Consider the following 23,546-nt stretch of genomic DNA (forward strand, 5'->3'; position numbering starts at 1 on the left):
GCTGAAAGGAAGCTGATAACTTAAGCAGTTCAAACAGAAAACTATTTTACGTGGATTTCCGTACACATCTAGAAATTTAAAATATATTTATTTTTAAAAAATGAGTTAAAATATCAACTTTGCTAAGAATACTGAAAAAGATGACCAGTTTGTTGCCGATCTCTCTCAGCATTTGGGGACAGTCTCATATAGGTAAAGCACTGTATTAGGCAGTCCCTACCTGCACTAAGAAAAATCAGATTTAGAAAGAAATCATTTAAAACCAATTCCAATGTCCTTATCAACGGTGGTCTATCTTTTCATTTGTAAAACTAAAATCTTTATGTGCCTTCTTCCATGTAATTGCCAATGTTTTATGTACTACAGCATAGATACTATGTTTACATATAGTTTTGTAAAGTGTATATACTATGGTCAGAAAATATGAAAAATATAATGTACCAAACTTCAAGTATTGCTTTGTCAGTAATGATGCATTCAGACCACATTAAAATAAAGTTATCTAAGAGAAGTTAAAGATCTATTGTAATAAGCTAAAAATAATAAAAAAAGAATCCCCCTCACAATTTGCCGCCTTATGCATTGTGGTTTACTATATACTGGGGGGGGAAAAAGCCAAGAAGGATTTCAGGTTGTGGGAAAGCACTCCTCATTTCTAGCCTATTTGTCTTGAGGACAAATATTTTTATGACCTGACTCCAGGTCACAAATACAGGCAACTTGTTCAGGTAACTGTGATGCTTCCAAGAAAAAAAATCTGTCTTATGTGGCTGCTGGTCTGAGATTTAACTTTCAGGAAATAAATAAGGCCAAAAGGTGCAGTACCAGAGCCCACCTCTGTATATGCTGCCAGAACACAGTGTTTAAGTAAGGGTGAAGAATCTGAAAAAAACAGCATAAGAGGCCTACATGATGTGAAATATCAAGCAGCATCGTCCTACGATTCATTTGAAAAAATCCACTTACAGATTTTACAGTGGTATATTTTCTGCTGCGTTCCTTTGAATATATAATAGATGGAAATCCTTCCTTCAAAGCTGAGAGGTGTTTGGAGACAGACATCAACACAGCAAAAACTAAGATTCTGCAGTATATTGAGTCCTTCACTGCCACTGAATAAGTGACAATTGTGCGCATTGATGATTATTTACAGTAGGTTGTAGATCATTTGGATACCTGAAACTTTGCCCCACAAGAAGTTGTTTTACTTAGCTTCACTGAACTCTTTCGATCAACATCAAATTGTTAATCCCATTAACTTTGAAACTAACACACCAGCGTTAGAATTCTAAATTACTACATGGCATATTCATTTATTTGCCAGTTGATTAACAAATGTATTGCTTAAACTCACAAGTGTAAAAGTAATGTAAACGTAACAACTTATATATATTTTAAAAAGCACAGAACGGCTTACTTCATGGCTTGGTTTTGTACTTTTGAGTAGATCACAATTAAGAGTTCACATTCATCTGCAACACAAAACAAGCATGAGCAGGAGCCCCAGTGACAGGTGAATTGATCACATTTCTCCTCTGCAGACAAAGCCAGGTTTCTGCCAGGGCCCTGCAGACCAGTATCTCACCACGGTTTGCTCAGCAGACCCACACAGCTCAGTTCGGCTGCCCCATGCTCTTGCTCCATTCCCAGTCCACCAGAAGCCAAAGGAAGCCAAGAGTGAAGAGCCACGCCGACATCCTTGTTTTGGGCTCCCTGCGCCACCTTTTTCCCCTGAAACAGAACATCTAGCAGTTGTTCTACGTTTTGGATTTTCTGTTCCATAGAGGAATAAGTAATCAAACACAAACCCTTTTTTTTGGTGACAGTCAGGAAGGAACTTTAGTCACAGAAAATACAACCAAAAAACCCTTTCTGTCCTGGAATAGCTTGTGTTCTTTCCCATTTTGATCTGTGTTAATTTAAATGTAATACATTCATTTAGTACATTTGCTCCCAGTACGTAGTCCTCTTCTGTAGTCGTAAACTTCCATATATGTTTTATTTCAAATTTGAGGGGAAAAAAAACCCCCAAGAATAGGGAATTACAAGGAAAAACTGAATAGGTAAAAATGAGCTAGTACACAGTAAAGGAGTTGTTTAGTTATTATCCATCAACATTTTCTGAAGGACAGGGCAAGACAGAAGAATTTTTCTTGGACAATTTTTTCCCCATAACGAAACTTTGGTGGTAGTCACCGTCACCAGTATTGCCATTCCATTATTTGTGCAGTGCTTGGAGTTTTTAAAAACCTGCAAATATCCTTAGCATGTTATAAGATTCCCTAGCTACAATAAAGAACCAACTGGAATAATCATTTTTAAAGAAATCTATGTCTACTACTAAACCATGCAGGATAAAAATAAATGCATATGCAAACAAAGAATGCATAAAAGCCCAATTAATCCAGCAATCAATATTTTTTTAATACAAAATGTGTTTTTCTCCCAAAGATCTTTCCTGTAATTAGTGGTTTTAGATGACAACCTACTGCAATACAAATGTTTAAAAAATATTAACACAACGCAAAGAAGTTGGTAATTTAGCAAAACTATTTTATTAAAGCTTATTCTCATGATAAAATAATAGCCAACAAAATCATATTAGGCAGATCTTCTGCAAACATGTGTAGCTGCCACCTATTCCGATATAATTAAGTCAAGATATTCTTGTTTTCTGTGGTATTCTTTATTTTCAGCTATTTACAGTCAAGCATGAAGCAAAGATTACATCAGGAATGTACTATTACAGTTTTCCCCTTTAGAGTCACCGTTTAATGTAATTAATGCCAGATAGGAATTTATGTTTTCCTTCTTATCACTAAAATACAACTATTTTGCCCTTTTCCCATTCAGTATATTTAAAATATTGCACTACGTTTAATTCATCTCTTACAATCGTCATTAGCAATGCTATACGAGGAAAACTATATCCAGCTTTTCTTACCCACTGTGTTACACAAGTCAATTGAAAACTTGAATGCATTTTTTACATCAGTATTTGCATTGTTTTCACAGCTCCTTCATGTGTACCGGGGTTTAAATGAAGTACTTGGATATATCTGAAAACCTCTACAGTCCATAAGAGCAAACACTGAGGGAGACTGAATGCAGATCACCCCCACTCCATTTTCTCGATGGCTTACCATTGGTGAAGTCTTAATATGCATCTCAAGCGAGTATAGGTTAAATAATTTTTAGTCAATAAGGGAAGCTAATTTTGTGCGATTATTTGCTGAAGCTTAATTTCAGAAGTGTGTCACATGCCTATTTTAGCATGGATAGTGTTTTCCATACATCAGCTAAATAAGTATCAACTGCCCAGAACTCACAAAAAAGTGCAAGTAGTTGCATGAGTGGAAGTAACTGTTTTGTTCAGAAGTACAAGTATGCTTTTCCATCTGTGAAAACCATTGCTTCTTAATTTTGCCTATCACAAAACAAACTAAGGAGCAAAATTAATGGAGAACTACATTACAGATTGCCTGAAAATTTAAATGAGTTATTTTTACCATCTTAGATTCAACCCCATTTCCACAAAGGCATTTTTTTTTTCCTACTACAAGCGATACCAGTGATAATGATACCAGTACCTAACACAGTACCTAAAATAAAGATGATATTTTATACGGCATTTCTATACACAGAAGATGAAACAAAGACATGTTTACAGGAAATAAATAAGAACAACGGCCTTAGACAGGTGATGCTAAGAGCCACGGTTTACACATAGCACAAGACCAGACAGTTCTTTTCAAAAGCTGCTAGCTGAAATTCTTCCTCATCTCTACTGGACTCACCGATTTTGACTCAAATAAAACATGTTATATACACTATAGGACATTCTTCTGACAAAGGTGATCCTCCTGCTCAGATTGTCTCTTGTCTGAGAAGCCGAAGGCAACTTACTACTATATGATTACTCAAAAGCATTGAGAGAACACATTAGCTATTTTGTGAAGTATTTTGTACCTTAAGTTTTCTGAAATGATAAGATAAATTCTGCAGCAAAATGCTTTTTTTTAAAAAGTTACTTAAACTGTCATTACATGCTTTTTCATAGAATGCAATGAAACCTCCAACTCCTGTGAAGAACAGTTTTCCTTTATCAGGTTACCAGATAATACAACAACACTTCAACATATAACTTGTTCTGGAAGGCAACCAGTCTCTTACCTCAAAAATATTCCCAATTAAGTTATTACGAAATACTGGTATGTACTTTGATATCTTGTATTATTCAATCAGGATACAATAGCCCAAAGTTCTAAGGAGGATTTTTTTTTTTTAGCATAGCATTACTATATTTCATGTTAATTACAAACTATGAAATATGGAAACCAAATGATATGCAATGTTAACTTTAGTAAATGCTAATAACAGACAAGATGAAAGACCTTTTGTTTGCTTTCATTATGTGTTTGGCAAAAAATACACAACTACCTAGAACATGTACAATAACTGATCAACATTTTAAAGCCTGGTCCCTCAGTGACTTCTGTGTCAGTCATCAGTTTAGGCATGCAACAAGCTTATAATTTTTTCATCATACAATGGAAACAAAACATTTTGAAAATCCTGCTAGCTTCCTGTTGAAAACACTAGCTAAAAAAAAAAGGGAGGGGCAGTAATACATTGAGGACACTACACACATTCATGTGAAATGGTAAGGTTAGGTAATTAGAAAAAATAAGTTATTAAAAATAAATTTCCAATATAAATCCCAAAATGTAGTTTTAGCCAGCCAGTTTAACAAAATGGTGTTGTAGCTGGAGAAGAACCCTTATTAGCTGTACTCTTACACAGGCAAGTAACCATGGAGAAGCAGGACACGTACATCATACCAGTGTTTTGATTTAATTTGTGTGTGTTTGTAATTAAGTGCAAAGTATTTTTTAGTCCATTCCTTTAAAGGCTAAATATGTAAATATCAGTCTACTGATTGAGGTGGATCAACTGGTTCTTCCGATACGATATTGAATGTTGGTGCCTCTGTCAGACTAATATCTTCGTTATCCATTTCTTCTGCTAAATTAGGTTCCTCTGAATCTTTAGTCACTCTTTTGGACTGCCGCTCTAATGACATGTTCTCCAGAGACTCTATATCCTCAATGCCCGCTCTGTAGTGGATCATCAGCAGCGTGAGGGCCTGCAGTCTCTCACCCGACTTAGCCAGCGCAGCAGAAAGCAAGGCTTTTTTCCTTGCATCGGTTGTCTCTTTTTCTTCCTTAACAAGTGAATTATTATTTTCCAGCTCTTGGTCTATTTCATTCTGCAGCTTATCCAACATAAATTCTAATTTCTGAAAACGCTCCTCTGTGGGTAAACTTCTGTAGAGATCACGTCCAATTTCTTTAACGGCAATGAAGACGCTGTCATCTAGACCACCTTCCTTGCGGACCAACTTTATCCCAGTACCTCCTGCACGTTTTGAAGGACTGCTTGGCCCACTGATTTCAGTATCACTGCTTTCATTATCAGAAGTATTTGGTGTGTGCTTTGGTGAAGGTTCTACCACCTCTGTTCCTTGCTCAGAAAGGCGAGCTTTGGGGACTTGACGCAGGTTTAACAAGCGCGTGCTTGTATTGATGATATGCCTGGTCAAACCTGTAGTTCTGTTAACAGCTTTAGATTCTGAATCAACCCGAGAGGTTGCAGCTTGGGGAGCTTCCTGTCCTTCTGTTCTACAACCTCCCACAGTTCGATCAAGTCGCTTTTCAGCTCCTACACAAAAGGGCGTCTCAGTTAGACATTTTTCTTGACATTTTTTATGGCAAACATAAGCACAGAGCATGCATTGTGAAGCTGCTTTAGTCCATACTTTCTTTTTGCAGTAATCACACCAAGTTGGATTCTGAAACTGAGTATCTTGAAAGTTATGCTTGTTCTCTGTAAGAACAATTTGTCCCAAATAAGGATCCTCTTTCTGAAGTGCATGAGCTTCTTCTTCCAAGTGACATTCCTTTTCTTTCTCCAAGAGAAAGTTTGAATCATCTATTTCACCTTCCTTTAAATATTTGAAGTGTAAGGTTACGTCGCCATAACAAAATTTTTCATTGAATCCCTTATGGGTTGTCAAATTCCGCAATGCTGTTCTAGTGACTGCTGCTTTAGGTGTAGGAGCATCCAGTTTAAAGGTTCTAATATATTCCATTGAGGATGTAGCCATACAATCTAAAGCAATTTCTTCAAGTTTTATGCTTGCATATCCTAAGCAGATAAAACCACCTGCTTTGAAAGGGTCTCTACACCACAGCGCAACATTAAGGTACTTATGGTATCCTTCTACTTCAAATAGACAGGAAGATGTTCTTGTCCTTGGCCATCGGCCTTGCCGGATTTTATAAGGAATTTCTGGTGATTCCCACGTTTGATGATCATCTCCACTATCTTTGCAACCGCGTGCATTTTCTGAAAGTCCATCTTTTACTGTATCTTGTTTTGGTGTGGTTATTACTTTTGATACTGTTGGGTCTTCTATTTGATCACTATTCTTTACTACCTTCTCTGTATATTTATCTCCATTATTTGTAGGTGGAGGTGGCCTCTCTGGTTTTTCAGAAGATACACCTCCAGTTTCTAACAGATTTTGAGTTTCACTAGTAGGCAAAATCAGCTTACTTTGTGGCCTAGGTGGCACAGGAGGCTTAGTACTGGATCCTTGTGATTGTTTACCTGATTGCTGTGATGCATCTGAACCCTCAATAGTTTTGGGTGTTCCCACTTTAGCTCCATCTTTTTGTTGCGTTTTTGATGTTGTCTGATGACTTCCTAAATGCAGTTTTCGATTTAGAATCGGAGATATAGTTCCAAGTGGTTTAGAAGCAAGTATTACCACTGAACGTTTAGGACTCTGAGTTGTTGGCAGATCATCTTTTTGGTCAGGTGATTCACAAGCCAAATCCTCAAATTCTGAATCAAAATCTCTGTTATCAACATCAGCTGACAAACTAGCTTGGTCATCTTCTGGCTGTGTCAAGAAGGCAGAGTCTTCAAATTGTCCAAATCCATCCTGAAGCGCTGAACCATGCTGATTGTATCCAACAGGCCTCTCATAAAAGACTAAAACTCTGTCCCCAGCCTGTCTAATAAGCTTCAACACTTGGACAGTTGATGTGATTTTAACACCTGTTAAAAAAAGACAAAAATTGTTACATTTTAATTATAATAACAATCTAAATGGCTGAAAATAGTTCACAAACATGTTCAGGTCTTTCATAGTGGTGATAATACTTTTGCTCACTAACAGAGGAAGTCAATTATGACAAAGGAGCTTAATTGAAATTCAACAGATGGATCCTTTCCATTTTATTCATACAAATATATCACTTCAGGAGCTGGAAATCATATTAAGATACACAGTCTAGTTTACTGCTTGTTATTAATGCTGTAATCTTATAATGTTGATTTTGCATGCCAACATTTTTAACCTTAATCTTATTGTAAGTTTGGACTTCTCAGCAGCAGATATTTAACAAAGGATTCAAAAGAGCTGGGTATCTTTAAATACAGTTGCAATTAAAACAGAAGTAGGTTAACAAGGAAAATAGTTCCAATACGTTAACAAAATACAGGCATGATGCTACATTCTCTCTCACTGTTCACTGCTGAACAGTGAACCGAATTGCATTCCTCATCAGAGCTTTCAGAGCCATTTGACAGCATCTCCAGCCTGTGGTAAGATTCAACAAGTTACATGCAAGCTAAAAAAAAAATATCTTAATTAATGAGCACACAGTCCCAATAAAGTCAGGCAGGGGATCACATAAAAGTCACTTTTCCATTATCCTACAGGAATCATCAATTGCCTGTCCAAAGCAACTCAAAACCCTTTTAAACCACTGTAGCAATGCACTGGGGATTAACCGCTACAATAACCCATTGTAGCGGTTAAAGCTTTCTGCAAAACCTGTCAGGTATAACCTTAAAAAAACCCCACTAATGTGGCTGTGCTAGCAGGGAGTTTAAGTAGTCCATGTCATAAGTGTATAGAGTTCTATCTTCATAGTCTTTTACCATACTACTCTTCTACAGTTTCTTAATGACTTAGCAGAACCAAATATAAAACAAAACTTTACCTCTTATTTGTATGGTCAACGTTTTTCTCCAAACATGCATGCATTGTCACATGCAGGGATATCTTGGACACTAAACATAGCTCATAATTATGCAGTTTTTGGCATTTCTTTCTCTGCCAACGACACGATGGAGATAATCTCCAAATTCACAATACAACCCTAAGAGAATTTATTTTACCATTTTCCCCCTCAGTTTTTACATTCTATTTTAACAATGGTACCTACACTTATTTCTAAAATGCTATTAATATACAGTGACATTCCCACTCCTTTTTAGTCTTTATAAATCTCTGGACAGTATACAGACCCCAACAATTTTAAGCTACTTATTATTTCTACACCATAATGTTTTATTTAGTCCCAAAATATCCAGTAGAATAGAAAACACTACGTTATTTTTTAATGACCATAAACAGGTACCTATCTGCTCCTTCCACTAAGTTGAATAGCCACTGTTCTTGTTAACAGTTTATTTGCCCTTATGTCCACTGCATATTTTGAGTTCCTCTCCAATTCTCAAGTTTAAGGCAGAAAGATTCCCGGAACCAGTTTCTGATTATGGTTTATGATCATGGTGTAGTTCTCTGTTGGCGATGGGGTCCATTTAAAAGAGAAGTATTCAAGCCATATCTAGAGATGGTCTCAAATTGTATAATATAAACTAGTATCAATCCATTTCACAATGCCCAGGGATATCAACAGAAACTTTATGAAGAGCCAAGCAGTGACTTCCCCTACAAAAGTCAGGGGTGACTTTCTGCCTCAACACAGCACTTATCTGCCAGTCACAATTTGGCCAAAGTCTTCAAATAGGAGAACTTCAGGGTAGATTTCTAAATAATACATGTCAGAGATAAAAAAAATTGATAGTAAGAGTATAAATATACTAGAGTACTCAGCAGATCTTCGAGTCATTTTGACATTTCAGACCATTACTCCCTTAGTCAAGAATGTGTTTATATTACTTGTTCCACACTCTGTTTAGTACCTTTAGGTTGAATGTTAAGTATGCAGGTGTACGATGCAAGATGTTATGGTTTTCTTTATAAACTAAGTATATTTTACAACATCACAGGAAAAAACCCAGTAGAGAACCTCAGAGCATCACGGTAAGAACAATTAAAATATATTTACATTCAAATGTTTATTCAACTTTATGTTGACTTTTAACTAGTAGAAAGTAAATAAATATACAAGGAAAACAAAATTAATTATAATCTTAAGTGGTCATAAATACGCAAATGTTAGTTTTTATTATGAGTGCCAGGAATAGCTGTAATTGAGAAACACAGTCTAGTTGAACTGTATGCAGAAATGTCCTTCCAGTTTGCAAGACAACACTTATTTTAGAGGCTGACGTATTACTCACTGCCAATTGCTAGAAGTCTGTCTCCCCTCTGTAGATCAGCAGCTGCAGCAGGTGAGTTTGGAGTCACAGTTTCAATAACAACATGCCCTGCATCTTCTTCCTTGGACTGCACAAGGCGGAGTGTGAGCCCAACACTTTGCAGATTCCCTTTCACTAGTTCCGCCTAGAGAGAAAGAAGTTAAGAGTATGTTGACTAAACGGACTGCAAGGATTCACAGCTACTAATGATCTTGTTTAAACCAAAATTATAAAACTGATATTATGAGAAAAATTACATTAGAAACCATTGACTTCACTGAGCAGATTATCACAAAATGGATTCACCACCTGCCAATCCAGTCTACACCTTGGGAGATAGATGGAATCAAACATCACCAGTCCTGAAGACCCAAATATGCCAAGACTAGAAAGCAGTGCAAGAAATTGTCAGCAAAATAAACATAAATAGATAAATAAATATAAAGGTGTGTACATCTGTTCCACAGTTTATATACTAATAATAGCAATACTCAGCAAGCCTGTGCAAACACAAATCAGCAGGAATGGCAATACACAGCTCATCTTCATCAAAAGCTCCAGTCCTAACAAAGCTACAACAAAACACAACCTCATCATCCAGTTTATAGGAAAGAAGGTGTATTAAAAAGAGCACTGTACCATCACCCTAGGTATCACTTTGATTATACCACATTTCTGTTACAAAAACCTGTTCCTATGAGGAGTTCTTCAGTAGTCTATACAAAAGGGATTTGGAATGAAAAAAAAAACTATTACGTACTTATACATTGCAAAAAGTATATTTAGAACACACCCAAATTAACAGCAGCTTAAGAACTTTCTTCAAAGAGTCAGAATCCTTTCCTCATATTTATCTTACAACATAAACTTTAAGTAAAAAACCTCAGATATTTTCTTCTGAAAAGAATGACTAAGGTACAGTCTCTCTGAGTTTCATCCCAGGGAACTATTATAATTTGGAAGTCCCTATCGAAGAATATTTAGACATCTCAATGTCTGAGATGTTTGGCAACTTTATTCTTCATGAAGACTGTCCTTAATGAATTAAAAAAAACCCCAAACAAACAAAAAAAACCCAAAACAAACAAACAAAAAAAACAAACAAAAAACCAAACACCCCAAGCAACCCAATAACTTTTTTCCCTAAAGGACATTTTTTCCGGACTGTTTCAAATGACTGCGTACTATCATTCCACCAAAATATATTCTGTCTATTTGAATGGAAAACTTACAGTTTGTTTCAGCTACAAGGAAAGAAGTTTAATTTGCTTTTTTGATTCTCAAGAACAGAGAGAGCCAGACACTGTTTGTAGAAGAACTCCATAGGAAATTTTCTATTTGGTTTCAATATATTGAGTTTAGGTAGACAGCCTTCTCCTCCATCCCACATTTACTTTGTTGCTATGCAATTGTCGATGTTTGAACTGTCTGGAGGCGATTCTCCTCTTTTGAGGATCTGTTTGTTTGTTCAGTTTTGTCCAATGGCTTTCCACAGATGAAGTGGATTACTTCAGCTCATGACTCTCTCCTTAGCTGCATGGCACTCACTCCTTTCCTATAATGCTAATAGCATCACGTCTTGGTTTTTGTTAATTGTTGTGTAGCTCTTTATAGAAATAAAAATGCTACATTAATTAACAATTTGCTTCACAACAGCACTGAGTTTCAAGAAACAGACTTGCATTAACTTTCTAAGCTTTGTCACTAACCTTCTGCATTTCCCACAGTCACATAAAGATAATATTTTCTCTCAAACTTAATTAATGTCTATTGTGAATGCCCAGTAATCTATGCAAGAATAACAAGACCAAATGTAAGCTTAATCACAGTTCTGAGATTTAAGGGTCTTCTATAATGCAAACAAGTAAATAGTTGCCTACAGAAACAACTGTGGTAGAGGTTTTGGTTTTTTGTTTGTTTTAACTAAGGCCATTCGCATTTACACCAAATAAATGGATACATAATTAAATAAAAAAAAGTTAGATCACAAACTCTGAAGTGTTAAGAAACAAAGGAAAAAGTATTAGAAATGCCTGTGGAAGAAAAAAAGAAACTTTTTTTTAAAGAAAAGAATAACTCTTCTGCATTAGTCCCTTTTTTATATATATAAAACACAGCTTTAAGTTAGCAGCTCACAAGTGGTGCATGTGCTGTACAGAAACAACATGAACAATTACTACAATTTCAAACAAAACTAGCTGAATATTTTATCTGTCAAGAACACAAATGAGATGAACTTGCTGGGGCAGCATACAAACCCGCAACAAAAACTCCTTCCAAAAGATCACTCCCCTATGCTCTTTAGCTCTGCAAATTATCATCAAACAATGAGGAGACTTATTTCTGGGATTTGCTGCAGAGTCCCAGCACTCAAATCTCAGTTTTACTATCACAGCTCCTTTGAAAGTCTTGCTCTAAACCATTATGGTTGGAAAAAGATTTCCAAATCCTTGTGTTTGACCACATAACAAAACTATCGTAATGAAGCTCAGAAAGTAAACTCCCACTTAAGCAATGCTGACAAACATGAGTATTACAAAGGACTGAAAAGTAAAAGTAACACTTTATTTTCCCCTAATTTCTGTTAGCCCACTCTGATAGAAAGCCCTTTATTGAGAGTTTCAGGAATTAAATTAATATTTAGATGGAAAGGTGGAGGAAAAAAAAAAAAAAACAAAACAAAACCAAAATAAAACACACACAAAAAAAACAAACCCAAAAAAGCCCCACTATAAACCAGGATTATTTTCCTCTTAACACTAAGTTATTCTGGTCATTTAATTACACTCCTTTGGGGATACATCTATCTTGATGATACATAGCTTATTCTGAAGTCTTATATAAACTCTGGATCTTAAGACACAGAACGGGAGTTAATTAATAAGACAAGACATTTTAAAGTCACGGCTCATACAAGACTGATAGTCTTAGTTTTGCATCACTGCAGAAGAAACATCACTGTAAGTCTGTTTGCAACATCAGCTAACTCTTGTGCAAGTGCTGAAGGAAGGTGGCCATAATAACACTTTTACAGGAGTTACCTCTTGCAAATCTGCTTTGCTTCACAGTCAGACGTTTCCTCTCTATTCAAAGAGTGGCACACAGAAGCAGTAACATTTCTAAAGACCCGTTCCTCAGAAAGCAGTAAGCCTTATTTGGAAGAACGAACGTAAGAAGGAAAACAGGATCTGGTACTGTAACACGTAGCATTTTGAAGAAAGGCAGCAATGACCTCTAACCACTGGTAGTAGTTGCAGTCACGGCAAACTGCGTGATGAGCAAGATACCAGAAAAGGGCACAATTAGACAGTAAAAAGGAAAAAAAAATGTTACCAAATGCTTTCTTACAGTTTCCCAGTACAGACCATTATCCTCTTGAGCTTCCTTTGAATCCAAGGACTACTTTGAGCACATCTCAATAGCGGATGACTTAACAGTGAAAATATTCTCTGCTGTAAAAGACTGGAAACCTCTGAGGTGATTCCCAGCATTTCACCCCTCCCAACTCCCACAGGGCAAGACCACATAAAAGAAATGAGGGACAGCTGGGACTGAAGACACTTAGGTATCTCCAAACATTTGGCTCCCATGCAGGGACACTGACTGCAGATTACAGTGCGTTGCGTATAACTCACTGTTGGCGAGGAGACTTCCAATATTCTAGCAGTATCTGATGTGAAACTGGTTTTGGAAGGAACGGTCTTTGAACATAACAAGCAAAGTTCATCTCAGCTTTTTATTACATTTGGCACAGTCACAAGCTTTCTCACGAAGTAAACTGGTTTTATTTATCAACCCAGGCCAGATGAATATTTTCCTTGATTTTTCTTTCTGGCAACTCCAAGTTTCACCAAGTAATATAAAAATATCTCAGGCTAGCTGCAATGCAGGTAAACACTGTTTCAAGCTCTCAAACACCCCCACCCCAGGAAATACACTCACAATACCAAGCATCTCCGTACACCCAGCACAGCTACTTTATGCCTTTCTGCCTCTCCCTCAAATTAAAACTTGATAATAAATGCAAAGAGCCAAAGATCTAGTGAAACACAAAACATCAGAAGAACAAAAATCAGCTAAATGACACAGAGGTTAGAAGAAAGCTGCTGCTAATGAAAGGACATTTATTATCAAGGAAACTTGCCACAAGGGAGAAAAATTAACAGCTGTGCCTAGGAGAAAGAAATTTCAACCAACAATCTATACCATATTAAAGCAAGTTTATTTAATTTGATTTAATTAATAGCTCTGGTTTACTAGTTCCTGCAATCCTTAGTAGTTACTCACGTAAGGACAAGGCAGATAATACTACATGCTTGTCAGTGAAAGGCATACATTCAGAGCAGTTTGGACTGAAAGAGTTAGAGCTGAACTGTGTCACAGAACTTCGAAAATGTACCTTTTTTAAAAACGTAAGCAACTTCCAGACTATTTACGAACTACTTGTTAAGATTAAAATGCAATAGAAGAGGAATGACTATCTTGGGGGAAAAAAATGAAAGCAAGTAATTTCCTTAGAGTTTTTTTTTCCTTGAATAATAAAAACCAAGACGAGGACACAAGACATCCACTCACTTTAAAATTAATAAAACATTTTGATGTGGGGCTGTGAATGCCTGACTTTTACAGAACAAAGTGTATAAGCATCGATTTCACAATAAAGGTTTTAGTTTATTTATATGCATCCGTGTATGAGCATAACTCCCCCACTACCTTCAGTTCAATACTGGAAGTATGCTCTGGAAATACAATGTAGCAGAAAATCATGTGTCTTAGAGCTTTTCCTTACTTCAGCCCCGTCACTCTGAAAGCCTAGCAGATGTTGGATGTCAGTAAAAAAAAAAATTTTCCAACCTTTAACATACTGATACCAAACTCCAGTTACACAGTGATAATTCAGAAGTTTATAGCTTGCTAATAGCACTTGAATGGCTGAACATTTAGATAAGTGTCAATACAGGATGCAGTTTTAATCTCCAAATGCTTCATTCTATTATTAGTCTGAAAGAATTTGCAAATGCAAAGAGAAGATAACAAACAGCTCTCTTATAGGCAACAGACACAAATGTGATGCCATCTCATTTACTATTTGCTTCCAAAACTGTACCTATGAAGTTTGGTTATTTTTGAATACAGAGGGAAAAGTGTCACCAGTAATACTGTAGTCTCGTAACTACAATGTAAGTTAACATTAGAGACAACACTTCCATTCAGAATTTTTAAGACAAAACATAATAAATAATGTCCATCAATAAACACGGAGATTACAATTTCTGGAAGAGTACACATAACAAGCTCTTACTAGTAGCACAACATCATTCAGCTGTATTTTTAAAACTATTAGATGCATACAAAAACAAGAAGTCACTAAATTAAGCCACAGCGCAATAGCCACATTAAGCCATAAGACTTTTGCTTTTAAACTAAGTCACTTGTTTTCAGGAACTAAAAAGGAAATTGTTTTTTGAAAGCTTAATTTTACTCTGCAACTAATATTTCATATTTGCTTAGCTTTTCATATTAACATAATAAAGCTTTATAAGAATTAAGCAGTAAGCATTGCACAGTCTTTTGAATAAACACTAAGAAAAGCTTGATCACCCAAGCACGTATAAGAAAACTTACTTCATTGACTTTACATCAACTGAAGAACAACATTTTCAAAAATACTTCTTATTCCCTACTAGTGATATGTACCATAACAAACTGACATCATGGAAGGTACGGTCTAACGCATTTTAGGGAAAAAGAAGAGATAATGTCTATGAATATGCCTGTAAAGTACTACATCCTCCTAAACAACCCTGCATGTGGAGAGGAAAGGAAGGAATATTTCATGTCAAAAAGAAAAACCCAACATTAAAGTAGAAAACTAGGAAGCAGTTCCTTCTATTCTGAAAACTCAGATATTTGTATTATTAAAAAAAGATTTTTGGCATATATCTTTAAAATACGGACTTCAACATTATTGCTTTTTTCAACCCTACTATTGAATGCAGTCACTATGTACGACCTGCACAGCGAAGCGATTGCTAGATTTATACGGCTAGAGGAGACAGTGAAAGGAAACGGGTATCGCCAATCTCACGATACACTCCTTAGTAATACTAGCCTTAAAGGAAAACAGGAATTTTTTTTTTAATTTTCTACGAGGATTTCTGTCTACACTTTAGAGAAGGAGTAGATGTTTTTCTTCTTTGTGACACAGCCCCAAAGCCCAAAAATAAAAAACAGCACAAGCCTTTTCCAATCTATTCTGCAGCCCTCCTGTCTGCATGGGAGTGTAACTCCTGCAGTGTTCTGGGGAAAAACACCAAGAAAACAAGCTTGCATACAAAGGGTCTGATGTAGACCTTGACCAAGGAATCTGTGATGACAAACCCTTTAATTTCCCAGGCATTGAGAAAATTGTGTCTGAGTATTTGAGAGCTAGCCTTGTTTTTGGGATGCTTAAGTAGTTCAGCAGTCAATAAAATATGTACTGATGATCAGTTATAAACTACTTTCACTATTATGTCTTACACATATGTAGGCGTATTGATACATATGTACGCTCACACAGTTGCACAGAAATCCATTAAAATTTGGTTCATAAACATGGTAACTAGGCTAGGATTCCCAGGAGACTCCCCGGTTAGCATGCATTACATACACAGCAAAAACAGACCCAAAAAGAACAAACTCAGGAACTGGCTACCTAAAATTGGACGTGTGCTTTATCTCCTTAATCTTTCCAATTCTTTTAGCAGGCTCAGATGTATGAAAACATACTGACAGAAGTAACCAGAAGATTTTTAAAAGAATCAAAATTAAGTTACATTAGTATTTATAGAATAACTAGGCTGTACAATGTGACAAACAATGAAAAGAAAGAGAAATCTTCTCCAGAATAGAGTTAATTCTACACAGAAAATTGATTATTTTTAATAATTATTTTCTTCCACCCTAGAAACAGAAATTAATTACAAATAACAAGAAAAAGGTTGAAGGTAAGCTAATGCAAAGAATAGATACTGGCTACTTAAAATTTCACTACACTTCACAGCTAGAAGCCGTACTGTGTTCCAGGAAACCAACACACAGTAGGAAACACATATACAAACCTGGAAATCAGTTTATTGATTTGTGGATTAATTATTTTCAAAGAGTTCATAAAATGTATTTACTAGGATTTATTGAATAAAAACCAGATTTTTATTGTTTCCAAAACTGAAGCTATTTCTTAAAAATCTAAATTTGTTACTGTTTCAAAATTTGTATCAAAACTTCTGTGACAATAATTAACATGCTCTTCTCTTAAAACACACACCTTTAATACCAGATGTGGTTGAAAATTCCCCGCCCCCGCCCCCAGGTTTACATTAATTCAGTTAATTTCAAACATGGTGATTTGATTTCCCTCAATATTTTTAAAAGTTATTTTTCTAAAACATTAGACAAAAATATTGAGCCAACATGTATTTATATTAGATATGAGAGGGGTTGTTACTTTTTCAAAATAGCTTAATTATATATTTTAAATGTTTCAACATATTTATAATCTCTGAATAAAACTTTCAGTAATAAATTTAAAAGGGAAAAAATCTATTCTCATGACAAAAATTCATTTGTCAAATAGCAATAATGAAGATTCAGATTATTGTTCTTGCACAATTAATTTTACAGTAGACAACTGAGCAACTGCCAAAAAGATGGGTTTTTTTTCTATTTTGCTTACAAGAAGTTTGACAAAGCCTTTAAAAAAACTTAACATGCAAATCCAAAATAAATTTAGAAAAGCTAATAACTGCAGAATTAGTTTTCACCATACGGAGGTACCACCGATGATAATAAAACTTCATGGCATACAGGACTTTTACAGTGAATATAGAAATATGGAAGTTTTATCAGCAATCTGTCTCCACTGGGATATTATGAAATGTATTTAGTGCATAGCTACATTTTCTTAATGCATCCTATACCCCTTCCTTTGACACAAACAATCCCTTGCCTCTACCCAATGTTCTCTGTAGTGTTTGCAGCGGGTTTCTGGAGCAGTCTGATCCTCAGATTTTAGACTATTTTGACTACTTGCTTTTTTGGTTCATCGGGTGTTCTGTTTTCCTCAATTGCCACTTTTACTCTGCTCTGAAAACCAGTGAGTCCAGAGAAGTTTTTCTGTACTCACATAAACTGTCTTCGGCAGCCGTTCACTTACCCAATCTGCCACCCACTAAAAAAAGTCAACCTTTTACACTTATCTTTCACACCAAAGAAGTTTGTACAATGCATTCTGTCTTAAAGTGTCTCCATCCGTAAAACAAGGGAGTCAGCTGACATTCAAAATCATCTTGAGAATGAATATTCACAAAATTTCTCTAGTATAAATATTTGCCATATTAGTAAATATGTTCTTCAGCTTGTTTAGTTTTATTCAATAGTCAGTTTTATAGTTACTGCTTTTTAAAAATATATATTTCCATCACGTTTTGCATATCATAGCAGCTGAAAATGCTTGCAGATAGCAGTATACGTAACCAACTGAAATACCAATTACTAACTGGCAAATCCGGTACTGATGGCACTACTGATCATTCACACCACACGCAGCTTTATGGGACTGGCTACACCTTCACGCAATTTTGGGTGTCACTGAATGTGTTTCCTTAAAAGGAATTTTATAATACTACGCACTAACGCAATGGATTAACTCTGATCTACCGTCACGACTATCTCAGCAAATTTAATGTGACTGCCTCGGACTTCTCAAAGGGAGCTCTGACCGCTGACTGAAGTGAATACATAACCTGTATTTTCTGAAATGGCTAAGTTCAAACACTAGAAAATAAAGCATTCAGAGAGAAGTTAAGAAAGAAACACTCAATTCCTAATGGCACTGGACCTTCTAAAGACTTTTTTTAAAGTTGTGAAAAACTCAGCCCCAGACAAAGATTTTTTTTTTAATTGTGGTTATGGTTCTCCCAACTCAGCAGATGATGCATACGACTTACACATCACTTTCTCATTTCTTCTCCCCTTTGCTAAGAGCAATAAAAACCAAAACCAACCAGCCACCACCTCCCTTGCCCAACACACACATGAAACACCTTTCCCTTCAAAAGACTCGTTACATTTACTGGCATCTGGAAATGGCCAGGAAGTACTCAGCTCTTGTGATGTCCTGTGACTGAAACACAGAAATGTATATACTGACTTTAAACGTGTAAGTCTATTCTGATGTCAAACCAGTCAGCGTGAGATGAATTAGCCCACTCAGAGTTTGATGTTGAAACAGCAGTAAATCTTAGTACAGATAAATTGATACTGCTGAGTTATTTCAGGTATAGCAATATTATAGCGCTGTACTGCAACGTAGACCTACTTTCACTTGCTTTGAGAGTGTTTAAGATTTTTTTTTTTTACTATTCTCCACCATTTTTACTATTCTCCACCATTTTTACTATTCTCCACCATTTTTACTATTCTCTTGCCCATTTCAAGTATCTTCAAGCATAACAGAATTTTCTGCAAGCTATACTGGGAGCAGTTCTTAACGGATTTTTTAAAATAACATTTCCTATGAATAGATGTCACATTTCAGCCACCTCAATTAATAAAATTAAGAAAATAAATTAAAAAATTAAGCATGTAATACACTTTCTATTTAAACAATCAAATGGCATCACTAATGAAAAAGTCTGTACAGCAAATGTGTCGGAGAGAAATCAGGCTTATAAGCAATGGACTCACTACCTCTGCTTACTTAGCAAGGTCTGTAGTCACCAGCTTTGCTTTTTGTGGAATATTAGGAACATCATAGACTTTTTAATGACAATAATACAGTGAAAAAATGGAAATGGGATATTTTGCAGTTAATTTTTCCAGCTGTGTGAACTGCGGTCGGTTCATTGGAAGACAACTATCTCAGATGAAGGCTGCAGTTTTCATTGTTTCATGGTGGGTTTTTTTTTTATTTGGTTTGGTTTTTTTTGTTGTTGTTGTTGTTTTCTTTTGGTTTTTGTTTTTTTTTTTTTCTACTTTTAGGAAGATGTTTACTTACAGATAAGTTTCTTGAGATTTTTTTACTAGTTGTCTTACATAGCAAGCTAGGTCTCATTGTTTTCTTTTCTACATGACATCTTATAAAAACAAAGATGCAAGTTACAAAATATGACAGTAATTTCATTCTGAAATGAGTTACACATTGGACCAAGATCATATTTAAAGCAATAATTCATTAAGGCCACAGTACTGCAAGTGTTAGACACATGCATAACTTCACAATCCCGTGCTATTTGTCTGAAATCAATGTGCCAATTCAGGGTAGTGAAGTTAAACATCTCCTTATCTATCTGATAAGCACTAAAAACATTTGACATCAGCAAAATTCAGAACAAGCTAGTTACTGAACAAAATAAGGAACTACATCTTATTTTCCTCAGTACTTCTGACACGTTGTATGTACTCCTTCACTAAGCTGCTACTAAAACTGTACTTCCCAATTGTACAGGGAAACAGGTTGTGACATGCAAAAAGTAAACTGTTTCGCAATTATCATGAATTGCTGAGACTTTCTTACTAAACAGCAATTACATGAACTGAATGGAGGAGTTAAAGACAAACAAGGCAGCAGAAAACCTGCATTTAACTTCAAAGTGTCAGAAGCAGGTAAAATGCAGACCTTCAGTTCTACGTGGAGCTCTTTGGAGAGCAATTTAGTACAAACACCAAGGTAGCTCTTCAAGTGCTCTTACTCACTGACATCCTTTTAGTTTTTATTAAAGCCAACTGTGATGATTTCCTTTGGCCCTGAAAAAATGGAAAAGATTGATTTTTTTTTTTTCTAATCTTATATCACCATTTATGTCTTTGATAGAAAAAAAGGCTTCCTCCAGTATTGCTTAAGCATGACTCAGTCATCTTATAAATATTTCGTAAAAAAACCTCAGGTAGTCTAATAGCAAATACTGAAATAAGGTTACTGAAACTGGATAGTAAAAGAAAAGAGAAAGTTCATTAATAATACCATGTGTGACACCAAACCGATACAAAGTTTACCTAGTTAATGGTTTTCTTTGTATATATTTCTTATGAATTGCTGTGATGCAAGTTACTGATAAGGGAGATTAATGAGAATATACGAGTTTATGCACTGTGAATGTGCGCATGAGAGAGAGGTCAACCCAGGGTTTTGTTCATCTCAGATGGAAGCCAAAAAAAAAAAAAAAGAAAAAGAAAAACATTCAAGTGTACACATTAAAAGCAAACCCTCTAAACCAGCTAGTAATTACTTACATTTATCTTGGAAGTACCTAATTAATAATGATAAAACTGTATTAATTTTCATGTAATAAATCTAAAATATTAGACTATCAGGTAAAAAAGTTCTTTATAACGGCAATAAAATTCACGGAGAAGAGTTTTCTTCTCCACACAGATTGTACCCAGCAGCATTAACCACCTGATTACTGACAAGGATATTGCCATCAAAACTAAAAATATGGAATATTATTATCCACTGTAGTTACAGTAACATGCATCACAGATGCCAGTTTTCATGGCAATAAAATACACAATACTACTTTCTAATGCATACAAATCATAACTGTTAGATTTCACTGATGGACTTAAAGTCACATTTTAAAGGGCTTAGAAGTTAGACTTCTGAAAGAAAAATGTTGAGGAAAAGAGTAAGTACATTATTTATAGGTTGATTTTATTCTGGAGCAGAGGTGTTTTCTTTAAAGCAACAGCAATGCTAATTGCAGTGTTGCATCTGGAGTAGAGTGCATCTTCTGAAACGAGCAGGAGCTTCATAAATACTCCTTACCTGGGAATCTTCAGCAAAACGCCAAGATTTGAGTAGAATCCCTGCTCTGAGTTAGAGTTCGGTCCTGCCAGAGGACCAGTATTCCCAGCAGAGCCCAACACAGCAGGAGAAGCACTGGTCTCCCCAGCTCTCCCCCAGCCCTGCAGCCTGGCTGGCCCCTCACGCTGCCCTCAACTCTAACAGGACTATCAAATTAAGCTTTGTACCAAAGCTGAGGGAATCAAGCAGTGTCATTTAATTTATTAAAGATGGAACATATTTAAACAGTTACTTACACAAGAGTGTGCAAAAAAAGACGTAAAAGACTATAGTCTTACAAACTATTACCATTTTGGGTAATGGAACAGGGAGCTCACAGGTACCTAGAACCAATGGAATTATACAATTTGAAATATCATAGGACTTAAGTGAACACAGTTTGTTATTTCTGCACTGCATAAACTTACTATCTTCTTGACAACTGTTAAGATTTCTCATCAATATTGATGGCTAGATGGCTATTAAAGAAAAGCACAAACCTGAATAATATCCTGCGTGACCTGGTCATTTTTCAGACTCCTACATTCCCACAGAACTAGCTAAACCCCAAGGAACTAAAGCAGATGTAGTAAAATGATTCGTCATTATTACAGCCCTTCAGAGATTAAACAGAAGATCCATCTGTATCAAAATTACGTTCTTATTACATATAACCCCCCAACCCCACCCTTTGCCTAGTAAAACCAGAAGATCAGTTTTCTGCTGAAATTCTTCATTGCCAAGCCCACAAAAGATGGGGATTTATACCTAGCTTATTCTGAATAATTACTGTAAGTGGCCAAGGTTTTGTATATAATAATCTTTCTCTACATAGAAAGGCAGCCAAACCATACTTTGTTTTCAATTAAGTTCTGGACAAAAAACTGCAGTATAAGAACATACAACTATATAACTAGTAAAGATTTCCACAACCATACATCTCTTTCTGGTTATTTTGTTGAACACATCACATCAAATCAATTTGTTTATGGTTACAGGGCACAAGTCGCTGTCAGGCAATGAAACAGCAGCTCAGTGTCACATCTAATTAGTAGCATCAATACAACAGCACACCTAGAAGCCAGATTTTCATATCGTTACTGCTCATCGCTTATAAAGATTGCCACAACTATTAAACTGAAAAAGATCTTTACACCAAAGTCAAATATTGACAATTCATTTTGCAAAATAAATCAATACATAGCTACAATTGCTTTGCACTGGAAAAATACTCTAGATTCCCCCCCCCCCCAAACACAGAAAGATCACTCCTCAATATATCTGAAGAATTATTTAGAAACTGAACGTTAGCAGTAAATCAGAATCAACATGCTATCCAACTTTGCAACCTAGCTTCTGTAAATGCTTTATGAAGATTCAAAGGTCTGAACGTTTCACAGAATTACAGAACGGTTTGGCTTGGAAAGAACCTTTGTGTTGCAGCTTTGTCTCCACGTAATCAATGTGACCATATAATCGGCTAAGAAAAAAAAAAAGTAAAGAGAATTGGTACAGCTACTTAGACAAAGAGCTGAATATCCTCCATTTAGAGCATACAAAAAAGCTTTATTACAATAGATGTTCAAAAAAACCAAAACAAACAAAAACTACTTCCCTATGCAACAAAGATTTCTGTTAAATGCTTGAGACTAGAATTGTGCCACAATTCTGGCAGAAATCTCTCCCATAATTTGCCTCACTCCGTGTATTTCTGGAGGTAGCAGAACATATGAGTTTTCCAGAAATCCTTTTTAGACCCCGAACTACGAACACCAAAGAATGCAAAAGTGCTAAGAGAAAAATACTCTGTCAAAGACAACTTACTAGGAATCAAAGAAAAAATAAGTTACAAGAGGAAGAGGACACTACCCAGAGAAGTTAAAAGTTCATTAATTTTGACTAGGTTTTTAAGTATTTTCTGTCTCAGGGAAGTAACATACACCAGTTCCTCTTTTCCCTACCGTAAGGTAACCGAGTGAATAAATAGGAAATTATGTCAAGCTTAAAGACTTCTTTTACTTCAGCACTCACTAACTTCATATACTCTGGTTTTATGCTCTATTATTTTTAAATTAGCAACAGATCTTATTGATAGCTAGTGAAATATATAAGAACGATGCTCAGCAGATTTCATAATGCAACATGTTTTTATTTCCCTTTCCCCTTTCTCTGCTACCAGAAACAGAGTAAATAGAGCTTGCTTGGGACCTCGAGCTTACCTTAATCAAAGAATTTACAACTCGTCCCTCAGTTACAG

The 23,546-nt window shown here is 35.7% G+C and overlaps 1 protein-coding gene across 1 annotated transcript in view; it reads right to left on the minus strand.

Moving 5' to 3' along the window:
- Positions 1 to 2,531: 2,531 nt before the first annotated feature.
- The window catches only part of PDZD8 (PDZ domain containing 8), a 61,799-nt gene continuing 40,784 nt past the window's right edge, over positions 2,532 to 23,546 (minus strand). The window contains exons 4-5 of the mRNA XM_086752530.1: positions 9,445 to 9,607; positions 2,532 to 7,125 (exon numbers count right to left, since the gene is read on the minus strand). Of these exons, the coding sequence (XP_086608656.1) occupies positions 4,928 to 7,125; positions 9,445 to 9,607 (2,361 nt within the window). The 3' untranslated portion in view covers positions 2,532 to 4,927. The remainder of the gene's footprint in view (positions 7,126 to 9,444; positions 9,608 to 23,546) is intronic.

The sequence above is a fragment of the Chlamydotis macqueenii genome, chromosome 7, assembly GCF_036417535.1.
Source record: "Chlamydotis macqueenii isolate bChlMac1 chromosome 7, bChlMac1.mat, whole genome shotgun sequence".
Classification (NCBI taxonomy): Eukaryota; Metazoa; Chordata; class Aves; order Otidiformes; family Otididae; genus Chlamydotis; species Chlamydotis macqueenii.